The 21,449-nt window shown below is 36.2% G+C and overlaps 3 protein-coding genes across 5 annotated transcripts; 2 read left to right on the top strand and 1 right to left on the bottom strand.

The window, feature by feature from the left end:
• Window positions 1-5,760: 5,760 nt before the first annotated feature.
• Window positions 5,761-7,542, top strand: LOC141406336 (ejaculatory bulb-specific protein 3-like). 3 transcript variants are annotated; one of them, XM_073991664.1, is made up of 3 exons: window positions 6,090-6,395; window positions 6,670-6,804; window positions 6,938-7,542. In XM_073991664.1, exon 3 carries the CDS (start codon window positions 6,959-6,961, stop codon window positions 7,349-7,351), a length of 393 nt encoding a protein of 130 aa, XP_073847765.1. In that variant the 5' UTR covers window positions 6,090-6,395; window positions 6,670-6,804; window positions 6,938-6,958; the 3' UTR covers window positions 7,352-7,542. The 3 variants fall into 3 exon arrangements, with proteins under 3 accessions (XP_073847763.1, XP_073847765.1, XP_073847764.1); XM_073991662.1 differs by lacking the exons at window positions 6,090-6,395; window positions 6,670-6,804 and adding an exon at window positions 5,761-5,901; XM_073991663.1 differs by lacking the exon at window positions 6,090-6,395 and having other exon boundaries at window positions 6,535-6,804.
• A 6,299-nt stretch (window positions 7,543-13,841) lies between these two features.
• Window positions 13,842-15,380, top strand: LOC141406338 (ejaculatory bulb-specific protein 3-like). The gene is made up of 2 exons (XM_073991666.1): window positions 13,842-14,158; window positions 14,708-15,380. Exon 2 carries the CDS (start codon window positions 14,733-14,735, stop codon window positions 15,111-15,113), a length of 381 nt encoding a protein of 126 aa, XP_073847767.1. The 5' UTR covers window positions 13,842-14,158; window positions 14,708-14,732; the 3' UTR covers window positions 15,114-15,380.
• Window positions 15,381-18,115: 2,735 nt separating this feature from the next.
• On the bottom strand, window positions 18,116-19,455 carry LOC141406339 (ejaculatory bulb-specific protein 3-like). The gene is made up of 2 exons (XM_073991667.1): window positions 19,325-19,455; window positions 18,116-18,785 (listed from the first exon to the last, which is right to left on the bottom strand). Exon 2 carries the CDS (start codon window positions 18,762-18,764, stop codon window positions 18,384-18,386), a length of 381 nt encoding a protein of 126 aa, XP_073847768.1. The 5' UTR covers window positions 18,765-18,785; window positions 19,325-19,455; the 3' UTR covers window positions 18,116-18,383.
• Window positions 19,456-21,449: the final 1,994 nt, after the last annotated feature.

Below are 21,449 nucleotides of genomic sequence, written 5' to 3'. Positions count from 1 at the left end.
ATAAACTAGATATTTGCAAGAACAATGTAATAAAATGTAATATTCTATGATCGCCTAAAATCCCGATAACGGATATGCAAATAAAGAAGAAGAAGGAAGATGTTCTACCACTTAATATAGCCGGTCAGATAAGTCTTAAGACCGGGTCTGTTCTGTCATTAACGAATAGTTAGATCTGGGAAGAACCTGTCGAGCTTGTTAGTAAAACGACACATTTGGACGCATCGATTGTAAAGTTGGGAGACTGGCGATCCCTCACGTTCAAACTCATCGGTAATGTCGTTCCCAACAATGTCACAGTGTTTCTATACCCAACCGTAAGTAATTTCGTTATATAGCTTTCTTAACGGATCTTTACATATTTTAACAAGCAGGCTTTGAATGATAAGTGTGCCGCCTGTCACGTCATTACCAGTGAGTCACTGGGGGCATCATCATTAGTGCAACCGCCCGTAAGATATTTGCTGGTCGAATACCTGAAATTAGACCATATTTACCAGCAGAGGCGACGAGTTTACCAAAGTTAGGGAACCTCCTCTTGAGATCAACAGATTAGTAGGCGAGCATGAGCGGGACAAGAGGCTAGACCACCTGCAGCAACGCAATATTGATACAGAATTAAGTAAATAGTGGGCAACGGTAAAATCACTTTCAAAACCGGGGGAAAAAGGATGATAAAACCGCTGTTACCTTTAACGTCGTGATAGTGGTAGATCTGCATAGGTGCGAGTGCCAGAGTTTAAAATACTAACGCCATATTAGCAAAAGCACCGAATATTTGCAGCTTTCCTGCTAAAATTTCTTCGAAATATGTTTGGCAACAAAGAACAACGGCAGCATGTAGCAACAAATTTCACAATAAATATTCCTAGCGATGCTGATGCTATTTGATATTGTTGCTATAATAAAAAAGCATCGGACACGCATACTCATATTTTGCAGCACACATGTGGTCTGTTCCTTTACTTCTGAAAATGGTAAAACCGGCAAAAGTAGTAAAAGTTGAAAACTGCTCCCATATGAATTGTATTGTGTCTGAAGTAAAGGAACGCTTTTCGAGTAAAAAGTTGTAAAACTTGAAGATTCTTGAACGTAAAGGAACAGGGCTATGATCAACACATATCAGAAAAGAGAATAAGCAACAAAGTTTCAACGGCTTAGCCATGTTTTCAGCAAACAAAATCAAGATATAATTAATTCCACTTTTTCGTTCAAAGGTCATGTGAATTTTTGGTGAAGCCGTCCAAAATATATTTTTTTATTTTTGAACAATAATAATTAGTATTCTTTAGGTTCTACCATATGATGGAGGCATTTTGACATTAAATGACACCTTTTTTATTACTGCGTTGGCAACCCTAATCACTAAAAACACCCTCGGTTGCTAATTCGATGCGACGAATGGTCAGCCGACTGCTCAATATGCAGCGTGGTTGTCGATTATGCCTAACGAAAAAAATATTAGGCGTAAAAAACGAAATAAGCAAAAATGTACAAAAATAAATATGCATTCGGTTGCTTATTTAGCCGTGTGTGTCAATATTGCGTAGTAGTTGAAATGTACAGCTAATGCTAATGTTTTTAGATTCTGGCTTCTAAACCCTGGCGAGTGCTATTTTAAACGACAATTTCCAGAGCACCCCGAGAGTAATAGTGCGAAGAGAAGTGTGCTTTATAAGAGCCCTCTCACCAGAGGAGATCTGCAATATGTCATCTGTAACGGAAATTATACAAAGCGTTGGGTCCACATAGGATCTTAATGGAAATGCTTAAGCAACTGAATGAACCTGAAGTTGAGTATTTCACAAGTCAACGCAATCCATCGTTGGCCACCCATCTTATACCAAAAGCAAGGAAATTGGCAGGGTTGTCTACTAAAGCCAGTCAAGAATGCAAGTAGAGGCGAATCGATTTCCCATCTGTCGCCAGTAACACTACTCCTCCCCATGATGAGTACCACAATAGTATTACGGGACATATCTACACATACATAGCAGTCTAGGACTGAGCCAGAACAGGCCAAACAGACACTATGGCCCTTGACCTAAGAAGACTTCCCTCCAGCCGTGTTAGAAACGATAGATAATCAACTATATAAAAAAGAAGTCAAAGTCCCGCGGAGTGAAACAGGAAGTTCCCCAAAATCTCCAAAAGTGTTTAAAATCTACCTTTATGAAATTCCTCACCCTGCAGATGGCACAGAGATCGTAATGTATGAAGATGATTTTACGATATTGGCGACGGGTCCTAATAGTCGCAGCTATTTGCGCAAAGATCACAAGAAGGAACAAGGTTCTCCAGTCGCTGGCCGGCAGCACTTGGCGTGCTGACAAAACAATGCAATATGGTGAGCTATGCGGTGCCAGAGCGGTATGCAAATGTGAGCGCTACGGAGTGGAATAGAGAACTTCGAGAATTTAAGAAACGTTGTTATAATTGTGTGAGAGTATGGGGCTTTAATGAGTGTTTGGATAGACCACAAACCCGCTTGCCTGACACTGCTCTAGATCAACGAGTATTTCAGGCAAGCTTGAATAGAATTCGAACAGATGCAGTTACGAAAGCTGTACAAAGATACAGTGTGAGACCACCCCCATACATCGTAGCAAGAGAACGTTACTTGTCAAGGCAAACACGAACTAGTTTAGCCCATTTAAGATTCGGACTGGCCAAAACCCCAATTTTTTGTCGTCAGCGATTATCAATTTCCATATGGGATTCGATAGTAAACATATTGAAAACAGTCATTTTTGCAAAATTCTGGAGAAGAAGTATCTATTTCTCGGAAACAATTGTTTATTGTTAAGTATGTAGGAAGGATTGTTGTCATTAAAAACTGTTTACACGTAGCGAGCTATTTAATTTTTCCTCAGTTACTAAATTTTAGTGAAATTCCAAGTTTAGTGGACTAGAACTTTTAGGGAACGGCATGAAACAAAGTTCCGTTTTTACAGAATGATGTCTATAGGTGTCTTCTTTCAGCCCATATATACCTTCGTAACCGAAAGGTTCCGTCCGTCTCACACTTTTTTAAATTTATTGAAATTACGTGTGTAAAAATGTGTGTTTTTCCATACTGTTTCTTATATAGATTATAGATTTTTCACACAAAAAAAATTTTCAAATTTTCAAAAAAAAAATTGAAAAAATGTTTTCCAAAAATATTTTTTTGTATTTTATGTTTTTTTTATTGCTGTTTGACCTTTTAAATTTGTTAGAGCCAGGAGTCTAGCAAATTTCGCCGGATTCCGAGTCGGAGCCGAAGTCGTGAAAAAAAGCTCGACTCCGACAGCAGACAAGATTTTGTTCTACATTTATCAACAATTTGTAAAATCACAAACTGTTAAATCTGTTAAAGGACCATCATTTGAATACAGCCCTTTTAATCTCTATGCTGATTACGAAATGCATAACGGAAACATTTTTGAGTCAATTGATTTATTAGTTTAGAATAATGGTTTCATATCACACATATTCTTGGGAAAAATCTTCCAGAAAATGTACTGGTCATCTAATAGAATAGTCAGTGGTCTTCTCATCTTGTTTTCTATTAAAAGTCATTAATGAAAGGACCTGTTGGACTTCTAAGAAAGACCATGTGGTATTGACTTCTTGCTCAATTTGTATGGGAAACCACACTGTGATAAGGGGTATTGTGTTAGTGCATTTGTATGTAACATGCATAAGGAGAAGAGATAGAGCCATAGTTCGTTCCTTCTAGGGATATGCATGGAATAACTTTCTGAGTCGATTTATGCATGTCCGTCCGTCCGTTCGCAACGTACAGGTCGCATTTGTTGTCCGATTTGGCTGAAAATTGGGCAAGATCATTTTTTTAGCCGGCGGAAGAACGCTATTGCTTTTGGTGAAAATCGGTTCAGATTTGGATATAGCTCCCATATATATTTTCGTCCGATCTGAGGTATTTGATGCCTCAAACACGCTATATCTGTCCAATTTTGATGAAATTTGGAATTTATTGACGGTCTATAAATAAATGTACCAAATTATATCGAAATCGGTTCAGATTTGGATATAGCTCCCATATATATTTTCGGCCGATTTCACGTATTTTCTGTACCACACACGCTATATATGTCCGATTTCGATGAAATTTGGAATGTGTGACTGAAATGACTAGAAATAAATGTGTCAAATTAAATCGAAATCGGTTCAGATTTGGATATAGCCCCCATATATATTTTCGCCCGATTCCACGTATTTGCTGCACCAAACACGCTATATACGTCCGATTTTGATGAAATTTGGAATGTTTGACTGAATTCGGTCTAGAAATAAGTGTCCCAAATTTTATCAAAATCGGTTCAGATTTGGATATAGCTTACATATATATTTTCGGCCGATTTCACGTATTTTCTGTACCAAACACGCTATATATTTCCGATTTCGATGAAATTTGTAACGTGTGACTGAATTCGGTCTAGAAATAAATGTACCAAATTGTATCGAAATCGGTTCAGATTGGGATATAGCTCCGATATATATTTTCGGGCGATTTCGCGTATTTTTGAACTTCTATATATCAAAAATTGTAATACCTACGAAAATATCATAAAAGTCAATCTTGTAGAGAATGTTCACAGCTACATTATTTTCTCTGATCTCATTTCGATAGGACTTAATTAAAAAGATTTTTTTGTTTATTGAATTTTCTAGTCTATGAACATTGTAGTTTCAGAATCCGCAAAAAGTTCCCAGTTGTAAGCCTTCCATTTAAAGTTGGTTCAAGAGCACCGTGTATATGTACATATATAAATATTAATTCTTTGGGCACCACCATTGCAAAAGTTCATAAACTTTTGATAAAGTAGAGTTTAAGGGGTGTTTGGCGATTATTTTGAACTCTTTACCGAACATTATCTTTGTGGTCCTGTTTCGAACATATTGTTTTTCATGGACAAGTCCACGTTTCCTGATGGTTCGAAATCTCTAAAAAATCCTACGGAGGACACCGTAAAATACCTGGAGGACGCCATAACTATAGAAAGAAGATTTTGAAAAATATTTTGATCCGATAGTACTAGTATCACATTAACTAGTAAGAAAGTATCAGTCAGCTGTTATGACCAATGCAGTTACTCCTTACTTACCTCCAGAGCCAGACCATTTTAGGAAAAATTGTTGAACTTTTGTACCGGAGGCAGTGAACCGATATGGTACATCTTCGAACTTAAACAAAAACATGCGCTCCAGCCAGACAGAGAAACGGATATGGCTAAATCAACCCCAAATTGTACGAAACGAAGTTCGTGTCACAGTGTATACCTTTAGGCTAAAGGCCGAGGTTAAAAAAAAAATTAATTCTGCTGTACAGTGTAATCGAAGTGGAAAAATAATTTGTTATATTCTATACACTTCCTGAACGTTGTGTGTGGTCTTCTTTTTTTCTATAAGTGGAAATTTTTAAAAAGTAATTTATTTTGTATTAACATTTCCATAGTAATTTAATATTACAATCAATAATAATTACCTATATGATCAAAATTAAAATCACCTTTCATCAACAAACAGTTCCTTAAAATCGCTAACTGCCATTTCGTAGAAAACATTTAAAGTAATTAAAATTCAAAGCTTTAGCTCAAAAGAACAACAATTAAAGCTTTCGTTAAAAAAAAACAATTGCTTCTCACATGAGCAACAACTGCAGCAGAGATTGATGGCGGTTATGTGGATTGATGGATATTTTTGTTCAACTCAACTCTGCTGCCCGGCAGTATTGGCATTGAGTATTGCAAATACTCAATATTCTGATTCAGAATGGTGAACATTTTTTTCAATTAACTATAAAAAGGTGGCTAGAACGTGGCCAGAAACTAGTCGTCGTTTGTTAACAAAACAGCAAACAATTGAACAATATTTTAAAGAAAAAATATTTTTAAAGTGAGTTTTCGGTTGGAAATTTTGAAAAAAAAAAAATAATTTAAGAAAAGGAAAATTATTTATAAATAAATAAATAATATTAACGAAATTGAATAATAAAATTGTTTGGTGACAAAAAGTTGTATCAAATAAAATAATAAAAAAATTAAAATTATATATAACAGAATTATTAAAAAATTATAATATAGAAATATTGAAACTACAAAATAAAATATTAATGAAAAACCCTCGAGCGTTTATAACATTGGGAAAAAGGATTTTTTGTTTTTATACAAAAAAACTAAGAGAAATCATCTGTTACGATGTTTTAAAAACACTTTAAAAATATGTATTTGTTCTTCGATTTTAAAACAACAAGACAAGTTTAAACTGAATTATTTTACAAATAAATATATTGATAAAAAAACTAAGCAAAAAAAAAATAATATAAACCTAAAAATAAAATTCATAAATTTCTTTACATAGTTTTGTGAAAAAAGTGGAGGTCTTCAAAGGTTTTCAAAAGTTTTTAAAATCAACATTTATGTAATAATATTATTTAAATTGTTGTTGAAGATGATTGTCGATGACAATCGAAATATTGGTTGAATAAAAAAACAACAATTTAAAATAAAACACTGAATTTACCTTTAGCCGAAACAACAACATCTATATTATTATTTAAATGGATACATATATAAATAATATTAAAAATTAATATTATTAAGAAATATAAATCAATAAAAAGGGGGAAATGGATAAAAATCAGTTTTAATTCATTATAAAAAGGAGACCAATTAGCTCAAAAAACACAAAAAGTATTAACAAAAACCATAATGATTGGACTGCTCATACGATAGATAAACAACTAAAAAGGGTTTAAAATTTTCTTTATAAAGCTGTATACCCAATGTCTAAAGCACAGTGAGCAAATATAGTTTTTTCATCAATTTTATGTTCAAATAAAATAAAATTTTTATTTGTTCAAAAATAATGAAAATGTATTTTTTATAATTAAAATTAAATTTTGTAATATTTTCCCCTATTGCCTTTACAGAGCTACCTTGCCAACAACACCATGAAATATCTAATTGTTGCCGTTCTCATTGCCCTGGCCTCTTTGGTGGCAGCCAAGCCAGCCGATGAAAAATATACCTCAAAATACGATAACATTGACATCGATGAAATCTTGAAGTCAGATCGTCTTTTCAACAACTACTACAAATGCTTGATTGATCAAGGAACCTGCACCCCCGATGGCCGTGAATTGAAGACCACTCTGCCCGATGCTCTCCAAACTGAATGCAGTAAATGTAATGAAAAGCAAAAGGCCAATTCTGAAAAGGTTATCCGTTACATTATTGAAAATAAACCTGAAGAATGGAAAGCCTTGCAGGAGAAATATGATCCCGAACATGTCTACTACAACAAATACAAGGAGGAGGCCGAGAAACGTGGCATCAAAATCTAAAAGTTGATTATCTTTTTCTATAAAAATACTCAATGTAAAAGAAATTGTTGTATTCAATGAATTTATAAATGTCCCTGTCTCTAATTTAGAAAGATGTTTTATGAGAAAAAGTATTGTTATGTAATTGTTCTTTGAATATATTATTGTTAAAAAAATGCTGGCTGTAATAATAAATCTATAAAAAAAATAAACAGTTTTATTCTCTAATTTAACAAGTGAAACCCAGTAAAGAAAAATATCAAAGTAAGGCCTAGTATATGATACAACACCAGCATTTATGCTAAAGAGGGTATATACACTTTCATACGGGCAAAGTGTGCCTCATCGAAATAATGGTATTAGACCCCAAGTAAGTTAGGTTTATTTTATATGGATAACTTTCGGACGAATCAACCGATTCGGTCCAAATTTTGACTTTCGTAATATTTTGTCCAAAATTAGTTTAAGTTCGAAGATGGGTCATATCGGTCCACTCCTTTGGGTGCCTCCCTCACAAAAGTTCGAAAAAATTTTGCGCACGACAAATCTTGATTGAAGTAAAGGATTTGGTAAATACTTTTCACATCTACCAGACATAGAAGAGGTTCCAATATGGTCTCATTCGGTATACTCCTGCACTCGAATCGCTTTGATTTTTATAGAAACTACTTGTATTCACTAGCCGCCATACAACGGTACATATTTCATCAGTTTCCTGAGAATATAGCCTGAAAGTTGCAAAAAAACCCCTATGACACCGGGTGTAGTGGTTGGAGCGCAAGATAACTCTCGAACGGATCTGCCGATTCAGTCCAAAATTTGGCTTCGTAACATTTTGTCCACAAAAGTTCAAAAATGTTCGAAAACATTGTGCGCATGATAACACTTGGAGGGAGTGACCGACTTGGTCCATATTTTACACATCCTAATATATCTATCAGATATAGAAGACTATATTTGTCTATTCCTTTGGGTACCTCCCACACAAAATTTCGGATAAGTTCACTTTAAGACCTGCTCTCGAATACCTTCGATTTTTATTGATGGTAAAGTTTTTTCGGGGGCAAGTCCATACTTCTTAAGAGAACAGCCGGAAAGGTGTAAAACCCCCTCTATGGCACCATATGTAGTGGCTGGAAAGAACGATAACTCTCGAACTGATCAACTGGCCTTCGTCATATTTTGTCCAAACTTAGTTTCAGTTCGAAGATGGGCAATACCGCAAGTTTCGACACTTCCCCCCCCCCCCACTATTTAAACAAGTAAAAAAGTATCAGTCGGCTTTGCCGACAGAGATATACCCTCAGCCTATGTGGATTGAAATACATTTTTTCCCAAAAAAACTAATGTATTTAGGGGGGTTTGCAAAATTTGCGGGGATATCGATAGATAGGGCTTTTTTTATCACACTAGCCTGCGAAAAACATAATATAGCTATATTCGGTAATATATTCGGTTCGAGCCTTCCAGACACTACAAATGGTGCCATAGGGGTTTTTACAACTTTCGGGCTCTTTTCTCAAGAAGTATGGTCTTGTCCCTGAAAAAACTTTTACTGCCGTTATTGAGACAGCGAATGCAAGTTGCTTCAACAAAAATCAAAGTGATTCGAGAGCAGGTCTTAAAGTGAATTTATCCAAAATTTTGTGTGGGAGGGGGGAGGGAAGGGAAGGTGTGGACAAATATAGTCCATATTCGAACCTGATCTATATCTGGTAGATATTTTAGGATGTGCAAAGTAGTTTGCACAAAATATTACAAAGACCAAATTGTCATAGGTCTTTTTTTTTGTATCTTTCAGTCTATTTTCTCAGGAAGTATGGACTTGCCCCTGAAGAAGATTATACCGTTATATGGGGGGCAATGGATGAAAGTTGCTACAACAATAATTAAAGCGATTCTTGAACAGGCCCTAAACTGAACTTTACCGAAATTTTGTGTGGGAAGTACCCGAAGGAGTGGACCGATTGAGTCTCGACATTGTCAGTGAACTATAACTATTTATACCAAAATTCATCTGACAACGCTAACTCCTTTTATGTATATTTGGCCACCGTTTATTTGAACTCGCGACATAGTGCAGCGTTTTTTTTTTGAGGTTATGCGCCATTATCTCGGAAACTATGGACTTTCCCTCGAAAAAAAATACAATGACGTAACGGGGGCCGCACGAACATCCTGCTACAAAAAATGTCATAACGATTCGTGAGGTGTCACTAAACTGCACTTTTTTCAAATTTTGTGTGGGAGGTACCTGAAGGAGATATTCGACTACCGGTACAACCAGCTGTTTCAGCATTACCATGGAGACTCCATGAGGGCACAACGCTTTGGATAATTTAGGGTTCTTGATGACATTCGCTACATCAGCCATTGTAAAATGTGATGGTTCGTCCTCGGTAGGAAGACATCTGATGCGTCGTAGTACTCTTCTCTTCGCCCCGTCACTCCAGGGGTGCTCGACAAACTATCGATCGAAATAACTTGCGCACCGCTTCGGATAATTCAGCATAACATCGCCAAACGTGACTGACTTCCTATCTTCTTCTTTCCATGGTTCGAGTGTGACTTAACCGTTGGCCCACAATTCACTTATTCCGGTTCCAATGTTGTAACACTTCAGATGATTTAACCATTTTTCCGCTTATGCTCATCGACCAACCTGTTAACTTCCAGTGTCAGCTGCCAGAGTTAGGCAGCTGTCACTGGAAGTTAACAGGTTGGTCACTGTACCTGAGGTTGACACGACGAAGAGTTACCCGAAAGTTTAGAGCGATGTAGAACCGTATTCAAAGCTGATTTATGTCTGAAAGAAATATTACGATGTGCAAATTTTGGACAAAATTGGTTATTCGTTTCGAGAGTTATCGTGAGCAAAATTTTAGCGAAACATTTAGATGTCTTATGGGGAAGATACCTGAAGGAGTAAATTGATATGGCCTCCTTCAAACTTAATCTGAAATAGGACAGAATAGACTGAAGACCTTTAAAAGGTCTTTTAGAGACAGAATATCTTCAAAAGATTTTCTAAAGACAGAAGGTCTTCAAGAAGTCTTTTTTAGACAGAAGACCTGTAAAATGTCTTCTAGAGACAGAAAACTTTTAAAAGGTCTTCTGTAGACAGAAGACCTTGAAAATGACTTCTATAAACAGAGGACCTTCAAGAGGTCTTTTATAGACAGAAGACCTTTAAGAGGTCTTAACAGACCGAAAACCTTCACAGGTCTTCTACAGACTTAATAACTTCAACAGATCTTCTAGAGGCAGAAGACCTTTAACAGGACTTTTATAGAGAGACAGAAGACCTTCAACAGGTCTTCTAAAGACAGATAACCTTCAAAAGGTCTTCTAAAGACAGAAGACCTTAAAAAGGTCTTCTATAGACAGAAGATCTTGAAAAGGATTTTTATAAACAGAAGACCTTCAAGAGGTATTTTATAGACGGAAGACCTTTTAGAGGTCTTAACAGACCGAAAACCTTCAACAAAGACAAAATAACTTCAACAGGTCTTCTAGAGGCAGAATACCTTCACCAAGTCTTCTAAAGGCAGAAGACCTTCAGCAGGTCTTCCACAGGCAGAAGACCTTTAACAGGTCTTTTATAGAGAGAAAGAGAGACAGAAGACTTTCAACAGGTCTTCTAAAGACAGATAACCTTCAAAAGTTCTTCTAACGACAAATGACCTTAAAAAGGTTTTCTATAGACCGAAGACCTTGAAAATGACTTCTATAAACAGAAGACCTTCAAGAGGTCTTTTACAGACCGCAGACCTTTAAGAGGCCTTAACAGACCGAAGACCTTCAACAGGTCTTCTAGAGGCAGAAGACTTTCAACAGGTTTTCTAGAAGCAGAAGACCTTCAACAAGTCTTCTGTAGGCAGAAGACTTTCAATAGGTCTTCTAGAGGCAGAAGACCTTCAACAAGTCTTCTTTAGGCAGAAGACCTTCAACGGGTATTATAGATGCAGAAGACCTTCAACAGGTCTTCTAGAGGCAGAAGACCTTTAACAGGTCTTCTAGCGCCCGAAGACCTTTAACAGGCCTTCTATAGACAAAAGACCATCAACAGGTCTTCTATAGGCAGAATGCCTCCAACAGGTCTTTTATAGAGAGAAGACCTTCAACAAGTCTTCCATAAGCAGAAGACCTTCAACAGGCCTTCTATAGACAGAAGGCCTTCAACAAGTCTTCTGTAGGCAGAAGACTTTCAACAGGTCTTCTAGAGGCAGATGACCTTCAACAGGTCTTCTATAGAGAGAAGACCTTCAATAGGCCTTTTATAGAGGGAGGTCCTTCAACAAGTCTTCCATAAGCAGAAGACCTTCAACAGGCATTCTATAGACAGAAGATCATCAACAGGTCCTCTAGAGGCCGAAGATCTTTAACAGGTCTTCTAGAGGCAGAATACAGGTTTTCAGGAAGAAGACCTTCAACAGGACTTCTAAAGGCAGAAGATCTTCAAAAGGTTTTCTATAGGCAAAAGACCTTCAACAAGTCTTCTATAGGCAGAAGGCCTTCAACAGGTTTTATAGAGAGAAGACCTTCAACAAGTCTTCCATAAGCAGAAGACCTTCAACAGGCCTGCTATAGACAGAAGACCATCAACAAGTCTTCTGTAGGCAGAAGACTTTGAACAGGTCTTCTAGAGGCAGAAGACCTTCAACAGGTCTTCTATAGAGAGAAGACCTTCAACAAGTCTTCCATAAGCAGAAGACCTTCAACAGGCCTTCTATAGACAGAAGACCATCAACAAGTCTTCTGTAGGCAGAAGACCATCAACAAGTCTTCTGTAGGCAGAAGACCTTCAACAGGTCTCTTATAGAGAGAAGACCTTCAACAAGTCTTCCATAAGCAGAAGACCTTCAACAGGCCTTCTATAGACAGAAGGCCTTCAACAAGTCTTCTGTAGGCAGAAGACTTTCAACAGGTCTTCTAGAGGCAGAAGACCTTCAACAGGTCTTCTATAGAGAGAAGACCTTCAATAGGTCTTTTATAGAGGGAGGTCCTTCAACAAGTCTTCCATAAGCAGAAGACCTTCAACAGGCCTTCTATAGACAGAAGATCATCATCAGGTCCTCTAGAGGCCGAAGACCTTCAACAGGTCTTCTAGAGGCAGAATACCTTCAACAGGTTTTCAGGAAGAAGACCTTCAACAGGACTTCTAGAGGCTGAAGATCTTCAAAAGGTTTTCTATAAGCAAAAGACCTTCAACAAGTATTCTATAGGCAGAAGGCCTTCAACAGGTCTTTTATAGAGAGAAGACCTTCAAAAAGTCTTCCATAAGCAGAAGACCTTCAACAGGTCTTCTAGTGGCAGAAGACCTTCAACAGCTCTTCTAGTGGCCGAAGACCTTCAACAGGTCTGCTAGAAGCAGAGGACCTTCAGCAGGTCTTCTAGTGGCAGAAGATCTTCAACAGCTCTTCTAGTGGCCGAAGACCTTCAACAGGTCTGCTAGAAGCAGAGGACCTTCGGCAGGTCTTCTAGTGGCAGAAGATCTTCAACAGCTCTTCTAGTGGCCGAAGACCTTCAGCAGGTCTGCTAGAAGCAGAGGACCTTCAGCAGGTCTTCTACAGGCAGAAGACTTTCAACAGGTCTTCTAAAGGTAGAAGACCTTCAACAGGTCTTCTATAGAGAGATTACCTCCAATAGGTATTCTATAGAGAGAGGACCTTCAACAGGTGTTCTATAGACAGAATACCTTCAAAGGGTATTCTTTAGAGAGTAGAGCTTCAAGAACCTACAAAGGGCCTTATATATACAGAAAACCTTTAAAAATGTCAAGAATCTTCAATAAGTCTTCTATAGACAGAAGACCGTGATTTTTTCTATAGACAAAGGATCTTCAAAACGTCTTCTAAAAACATTTTTAGAAGGTCTTCAACGGACCGAAGACCATTAAAAGGTGTTCATAAGACAGAAGACCTTCCACACGTCTTTAAAAAAGGTATTTAAAAGTCTTCTATAGGCCGAATATCTTTAAAAGGTATTCTAGAGGCAGTCGACCTTCAAAGGTCTTCTTGAGATAGAAAAACTCCAAAGTGTTCTCTATAGTCGGAACACTTTCCAAAGGTTTTTTAAAGACTGAAGGCCTGTTCGAGGTCTTCCATAAACTCCAAAGTGTTCTCTATAGTCAGAACACTTTCCAAAGGTTTTTTTAAAGACTGAAGGCCTGTTCGATGTCTTCCAAAAACGGAAAACCTTGAAAGACCTTTTCCAAGGGGATTGAAATGTAGCTTGAAAGTTTCACATCGACTTTCAAACCCTTTCATTTTTATTTTCTTTATCCTCTGTTTCCTATGTGTGCGTGTGTGTGTCTGAAAAAATAACCTTCTAATTATTTAATATTAATGAAAATCATTCATTCATTCACTACTTTTCCTAATTAAATACAAATTATGCCCCCCACCCCATAACTTTCAATCAAAAACAGACAAACAAAATAATTAATTTAAATGTCAGATTCTACGCGGTGGCACGTGCTACACAACAATCAGCTGTTAGAGAACACTGCAGTGCAACAACAAGCTAAGCTTTAGCACAACAATTAAACTGCGGAAAGCTTAAGCATCAAATCATAGTTCTCATCACCTGCAGTGAGCAGTGAGAATCGCCAAAGGCCAACAAAATGCAGCAGGTGTGTGGATGGAGGTATGCATCGGCATGCATAGGTTTTGGTTTTGCAAAGATCACGGCTCACTATTTCTCATTATTCTAATTGGATGGGATAAATTTGATATAAAAACATGGCCAGAAGCTGAATAGAAACAGTCGTCGTTCGGTTACAGCAATCAACTGAGCATTACAAAGATTACAAAAGTTTCTTTTTGTGTGAGTTTTCACGGATTAATAAAAATAGTTTTAAATATCGGATAAAAAAGGGATAGTAAAATTTGATTGGAAAAAAATATAGAAATAATGAAAATAATAGTGAAATAATGACGAGAATTTATTGAAATATTTTATTAAAAAAAAATTAAAAAAAAAAATATTGAGTATCATATTGAACAAATTTAATTAAAGATTGAGAATTTCAAAGATTGTGGCATCTTTGGTGCTGTGTTGAAAACGGATGTACAAAAAATCTTCAATTTCAACCAAAAATTCAATGACAATTATAAATTTTTTCTTACTAAATTTAGAAAAAGAATCTTCACGTGTAAAACATCCTTTATCACTATCAAAAAATATACAAAAATTGAAATATTTTCAAATTCATTATTATAAGAAAAACTTGTGATTTTGGAAATAAATAAAAAATATTAAAAAAATAAATTTAATAATTAAAAATATAAACATTCTGCAATGAAATATTATTTCCCAAATATCTATGATTATATTCATAATTTCTCATATATTTTTCTCACTTTGTCTCTGCAGTTCAAACAACACCAACCAACCAAACATGAAATTCCTCGTCCTCACCATTGCTCTGTTCGCCTCGGTGGTCTTGGCCCAGGATAAATACACCACCAAATACGATAACATTGATTTGGATGAAATCTTGAAGTCGGATCGCCTTTTTAGCAACTACTACAAATGTTTGATTGATCAGGGTACCTGCACTCCCGATGGCCGTGAATTGAAGACTACCCTGCCCGATGCTCTACAAACCGAATGCAGCAAATGTAATGAAAAACAAAAGGCAGCTGCCGATAAAGTGATTCGTTACATTATTGAAAATAAACCTGAAGAATGGAAAACTTTGCAAGAGAAATTCGATCCTGAACATGTCTATTACAACAAATACAAGGCTGAAGCTGAGAAACGTGGTATTAAAATCTAAATGACATGTGTTCCAATGTCAAGGAAACCAACGGCCAAATACTCAATTGTTATGATGAAGAAATTTTCAATCCAAAAATTCAACATAGGTCAAGTACCCTTTTAGTATTATTTTTATAAATTGCAACAACAAAAACAACGAAATTTAGATATTGCACCACCATTGTTATTATTTGTAGTTGTAGTAATTTTTTTTTGTAAAATTTCAAAAAGAGAATCTGTTGGTCACAATAAAATTTTTAGAAAAATGTAGAAAATTTGAAAGAAATTTTAAGTTGTTTTTTTCTTAAGATCCTAGGTTACAGGACAGAAAAATTATTCAATAAACCGAAGATAGATCTGCTATAAAGAGAACACCTTCTTCTAGGGATAGAAGACCTTATAAAGGTCTTCTTTAAAAATAAGACCTCATAAAGGCCTTCTATGGATTGAAGAGCTCATAAAGGTCTTCTTAAGATAGAAGACCTCGTAATGATCTTCTATAGATAGAAGACAGCATAGAGGTCTTCTATAGATATGGAGAGAAGGCTTCATAAAGGTCTTCTTTGAATAGAAGACCTCATAAAGGTCTTCTTTGGATAGAAGACCTCATAATGATCTTCTCTAGATAAAAGACCTCATAAAGGTCTTCTCTGGATAGAAGACCTCATAAAGGTCTTCTCTGGATAGAATACCTCATAAGGGTCTTCTATGGATAGAAGACCTCATAAAGGTTTTCTATGGATAGAAGACCTCATAAAGGTTTTCTATGGATAGAAGAACTCATAAAGGTCTTCTATGGATAGAGGACCTCATAAAGGTCTTCTTTGGATAGAAGACCTCATAAAGGTCTTCTATGGAGAGAATACCTCATAAAGGTCTTCTAAGGATAGACGACCTCATAAAGGTTTTCTATGGATAGAAGACCTCATAAAGGCCTTCTATGGATAGAAGACCTCATAAAGGTCTTCTATGGATCGAACACCTCATAACGATCTTCTCTAGATAGAAGACCTCTATGGATAGAAGACCTCATAAAGGTCTTCTATGGATAGAAGACCTCATAAAGGTCTACTATGGACAGAAGACCTCGTAAAGGTCTTCTTTGGATAGAAGACCTCATAAAGGTCTTTTATGGATAGAAGACCTCATAAAGGTATTCTATGGATCGAAGACCTCATAAAGGTCTTCTATGGATTGAAGATTTCATAAGGCCATAAAGGCCTTCTATGGATAGAAGTCCTCATAAGGGTCTTCTTTGGATAGAAGACCTCATAAAGGTATTCTTTGTATAGAAGACCTTATAAAGGATAGAAGACCTCATAAAGGTCTTCTATGGATAGCAGATATCATAAAGGTCTTCTCTGGATAGAAGACCTCATAAAGGTCTTTTATGGATAGAAGATCTCATAAAGGATAGAAGACCTCATAAAGGTCTTCTTTGTATAGAAGACCTTATAAAGGATAGAAGACCTCATAAAGGTCTTCTATGGATAGAAGATGAGGTCTTCTTTTTATGGATAGAAGACCTCATAAAGGTCTTTTATGGATAGAAGATGAGGTCTTCTTTTTATGGATAGAAGACCTCATAAAGGTCTTCTATGGATAGAAGACCTCATAAAGGTCTTCTATGGATAGAAGTCCTCATAAGGGTCTTCTTTGGATAGAAGACCTCATAAAGGTCTTCTTTGTATAGAAGACCTTATAAAGGATAGAAGACCTCATAAAGGTCTTCTATGGATAGCAGATATCATAAAGGTCTTCTCTGGATAGAAGACCTCATAAAGGTCTTTTATGGATAGAAGATGAGGTCTTCTTTTTATGGATAGAAGACCTCATAAAGGTCTTCTATGGATAGAAGACCTCATAAAGGTATTCTTTGGATCGAAGACCTAATAAAGGTCTTCTATGGATAGAAGTCCTCATAAGGGTCTTCTTTGGATAGAAGACCGCATAAAGGTCTTCTTTGGATCGAAGACCTCATTAAGGTCTTTTATGGATAAAAGACTTCATAAAGGTCTTCTTTGGATAGAAGACCTAATAAAGGTCTTCTATGGATAGGAGACCTCATAAAAGTCTTCTTTGGATAGAAGACCTCATAAAGGTCTTCTTTGGATAGAAGACCTCATAAAGGTCTTCTATGGATAGAAGACCTCATAAAGGTCTTCTTTGGATAGAAGACCTCATAAAGGTCTTCTTTGGATCAAAGACCTCATAAAGGTCTTCTATGGATAGAAGGTCTTCTATGGATAGAAGACCTCATAAAGGTCTTCTTTGGATAGAAGACCTCATAAAGGTCTTCTATGGATAGAAGACCTCATAAAGGTCTTCTATGGATAGAAGGTCTTCTATGGATAGAAGACCTCATAAAGGTCTTCTTTGGATAGAAGACCTCATAAAGGTCTTCTTTGGATCAAAGACCTCATAAAGGTCTTCTTTGGATAGAAGACCTCATAAAGGTCTTCTATGGATAGAAGGTCTTCTATGGATAGAAGACCTCATAAAGGTCTTCTTTGGATAGAAGACCTCATAAAGGTCTTCTATGGATAGAAGGTCTTCTATGGATAGAAGACCTCATAAAGGTCTTCTTTGGATAGAAGACCTCATAAAGGTCTTCTTTGGATCAAAGACCTCATAAAGGTCTTCTATCCATAGAAGACCTTTATGAGGAAGACCTATATGAAGCCTTCTCTCCATAAAAGTCCTTTGTGGGGTGTTCTATCTATAGAAGACCTCTACACAGTCGTCTATCTATAGAAGACCAATACGAGTTCTTCTATCTAAAGAAGACCTTTATGAGGTCTTCAATCCATAGAAGGCCTTTATGAGGTCTTATTTCTAAAGAAGATCTTTATAAGGTCTTCTATCCCTAGAAGACAATTATGCGATCTTCTATCCTTTAAAAGATGTTCCATCTATAGAAGACCTTTATTAGGTGTTCTCTTTATAGCAGACCTATCTTCGGTTTATTGAATAATTTTTCTGTCCTGTAACCTAGTATCTTAAGAAAAAAACAACTTAAAATTTCTTTCAAATTTTCTACATTTTTCTAAAAATTTTATTGTGACCAACCGATTTTCTCTTTGAAATTTTACAAACAAAAATCAACTACAACTACAAATAATAACAATTGTTGTGCAATATCTTAATTTCGTTGTTTTTGTTGTTGCAATTTATAAAAATAATACTAAAAGGGTACTTGACCTTCGTTGAATTTTTGTATTGAAAATTTCTTCATCATAACATTTGAGTATTTGGCCGTTGGTTTCCTTGACATTGGAACACATGTCATTTAGATTTTAATACCACGTTTCTCAGCTTCAGCCTTGTATTTGTTGTAATAGACATGTTCAGGGTCGAATTTCTCTTGCAAAGTTTTCCATTCTTCAGGTTTATTTTCAATAATGTAACGAATCACTTTGTCGGCAGCTGCCTTTTGTTTTTCATTACATTTGCTGCATTCGGTTTGAAGAGCATCGGGCAGGGTAGTCTTCAATTCACGGCCATCAGGGGTGCAGGTTCCCTGATCAATCAAACATTTGTAGTAGTTGCTAAAAAGGCGATCCGACTTCAAGATTTCATCCAAATCAATGTTATCGTATTTGGTGGTGTATTTATCCTGGGCCAAGACCACCGAGGCGAACAGAGCAATGGTGAGAACGAGGAATTTCATGGTTGGTTGGTGTTGTTAGAACTGCAGAGACAAAGTGAGGAAAAAATGTAAGAAATTTTGTATTTAAACATACATATTTGGAGAATAATATTTCATTCCAGAATGTTTATATTCTTAATTATTAAAATTATTTTTTTTTATCAATATTTTTTTATTTATTTTAAAAATCACAAGGATTTGAAAATATTTCCATTTTTGTATATTCTTTGATAGTGATAAAGGATATTTTACACGTGAAGATTCCTTTTCTAAATTTAATAAGAAAAAAAATTATAATTGCCATTTAATTTTTGGTTTAAAATAAAGATTTTTTTGTACATCCGTTTTCAACACAGCACCAAAAAATGCCACAATCTTTGAAATTCTCAATCTTTTATTCATTTTTTTCAATATAATTAATACTCAATATTTTATTTAATTTTTTTAATAAGATATTTCAATAAATTCTTGTTATTATTCCACTATTATTTTCATTACTTTTATAATTTTGCCAATCATATTTTATTATCCCTTTTTTATACAACACTGAAAACTATTTTTATTAATCCGTGAAAACTCACTCTTGTAATCTTTGTAATGCTCAGTTGATTGCTGTAACCGAACGACGACTGTTTCTACTCAGCCTCTGGCCATGTTTTTATATCCAATTGGCCCCATCCAATTAGAATAATGAGAAATAGTGAGCCGTGATCTTAGCAAAACCAAAACCTATGCATGCCGATGCATACCTCCATCCACACACCTGCTGCACTTTGTTGGCCTTTGGCGATTCTCACTGCTCACTGCAGGTGATGAGAACTATGATTTGACGCTTACGCTTTCCGCAGATTAATTGTGCTAAAGCTTAGCTTGTTGTTCCTATCCATAGAAGGCCTTTATGGGCCATAAAGGTCTTCTATGGCTAGAAGACCTCATAAACGCCTTCTTTGGATAGAAGACCTCATAAAGGTCTTCTCTGCATAGAAGACCTCATAAACGTCTTCTATGAATAGAATACCTCATAAAGGTCTTCTATGGATAGAAGACCTCATAAAGGTCTTTTCTGGATAGAAGACCTCATAAGGGTCTTCTCTGGATAGAAGACTTCATAAGGGTCTTCTATGGATAGAAAACCTCATAAAGGTCTTCTATGGATCGAATATCTCATTAAGGTCTTCTTTGGATAGAAGACCTCATAAAGGTCTTCTATGGATAGAAGACCTCATAAAGGTCTTCTTTGAATCGAAGACCTCATTAAGTTCTTCTATGGATAGAAGACCTCTAATGGTCTTTTTTGGATAGAAGACATTATTAAGGTCTTCTATGGATAGAAGACCTCATAAAGGTCTTCTATGAATAGAACACCTCATAAAGGTCTTCTATGGATCGAATATCTCATTAAGGTCTTCTTTGGATAGAAGACCTCATAAAGGTCTTCTTTGGATAGAAGACCTCATAAAGGTCTTCTATGGATCGAATATCTCATTAAGGTCTTCTTTGGATAGAAGACCTCATAAAGATCTTCTATAGATAGAAGACTTCATAAGGGTCTTCTATGGATAGAAGACCTCATAAAGGTCTTCTTTGGATAGAAGACCTCATAAAGGTCTTCTTTGGATAGAAGACCTCATAAAGGTCTTCTATGGATAGAAGACCTCATAAAGGTCTTCTATGGATAGAAGACCTCATAAAGGTCTTTTCTGGATAGAAGACCTCATAAGGGTCTTCTCTGGATAGAAGACTTCATAAGGGTCTTCTATGGATAGAAGACCTCATAAAGGTCTTCTTTGAATAGAAGACCTCATAAAGGTCTTCTATGGATAGAAGACCTCATAAAGGTCTTTTCTGGATAGAAGACCTCATAAGGTCTTCTCTGGATAAAAGACTTCATAAGGGTCTTCTATGGATAGAAGGCCTCATAAAGGTCTTCTATGCATAGAAGACCTCATAAATGTCTTCTATGGATACAAGACCTCATAAAGGTCTTCTTTGGATAGAAGACCTCATTAAGGTCTTCTATGGATACAAGACTTCATAAAGGTCTTCTATGGATAGAAGACCTCATAAAGGTCTTCTATGGATAGAAGACCTCATAAAGGTCTTCTATGGATAGAAGACCTCATAAAGGTCTTCTATGGATGGGCGACCTCATAGAGGTTTTCTATGGATAGAAGACCTCAAAAAGGTCTTCTATGGATAGAAGACCTCATAAAGGTCTGCTTTGGAAAGAGGACCTCATAAAGGTCTTCTTTGGATAGAAGACCTCAAAAATGTCTTCTAGGGATAGAAGACCTCATAAAGGTCTTCTATGGCTAGAAGACCTCAAAAAGATAGAAGACCTCATAAAGGTCTTCTATGCCTAGAAGACCTCATAAAGGTCTTCTATGCCTAGAAGACCTCATAAAGCTCTTCTATGAATAGAAGACCTCATAAAGGTCTGCTTTGGAAAGAGGACCTCATAAAGGTCTTCTTTGGATAGAAGACCTCAAAAATGTCTTCTAGGGATAGAAGACCTCATAAAGGTCTTCTATGGATACAAGACCTCATTAAAGTCTTCTATGGATCGAAGACCTCATAAAGGTCTTCTATGGATAGTAGACCTCATAAAGGTCTTCTATGGATAGAAGACCTCATAAAGGTCTGCTATGGATACAAGACCTCATAAAGGTCTTCTATGGTTAGAAGACCTCATAAAGGTCTTCTATG

Source organism: Musca autumnalis, unplaced genomic scaffold, assembly GCF_047663935.1.
Source record: "Musca autumnalis isolate F117 unplaced genomic scaffold, ASM4766393v1 scaffold_5, whole genome shotgun sequence".
In the NCBI taxonomy this organism is placed as follows: domain Eukaryota; kingdom Metazoa; phylum Arthropoda; class Insecta; order Diptera; family Muscidae; genus Musca; species Musca autumnalis.
Note: the sequence above shows the minus strand (reverse complement) of the source record. Positions and strands in the feature narration are given on the sequence as shown.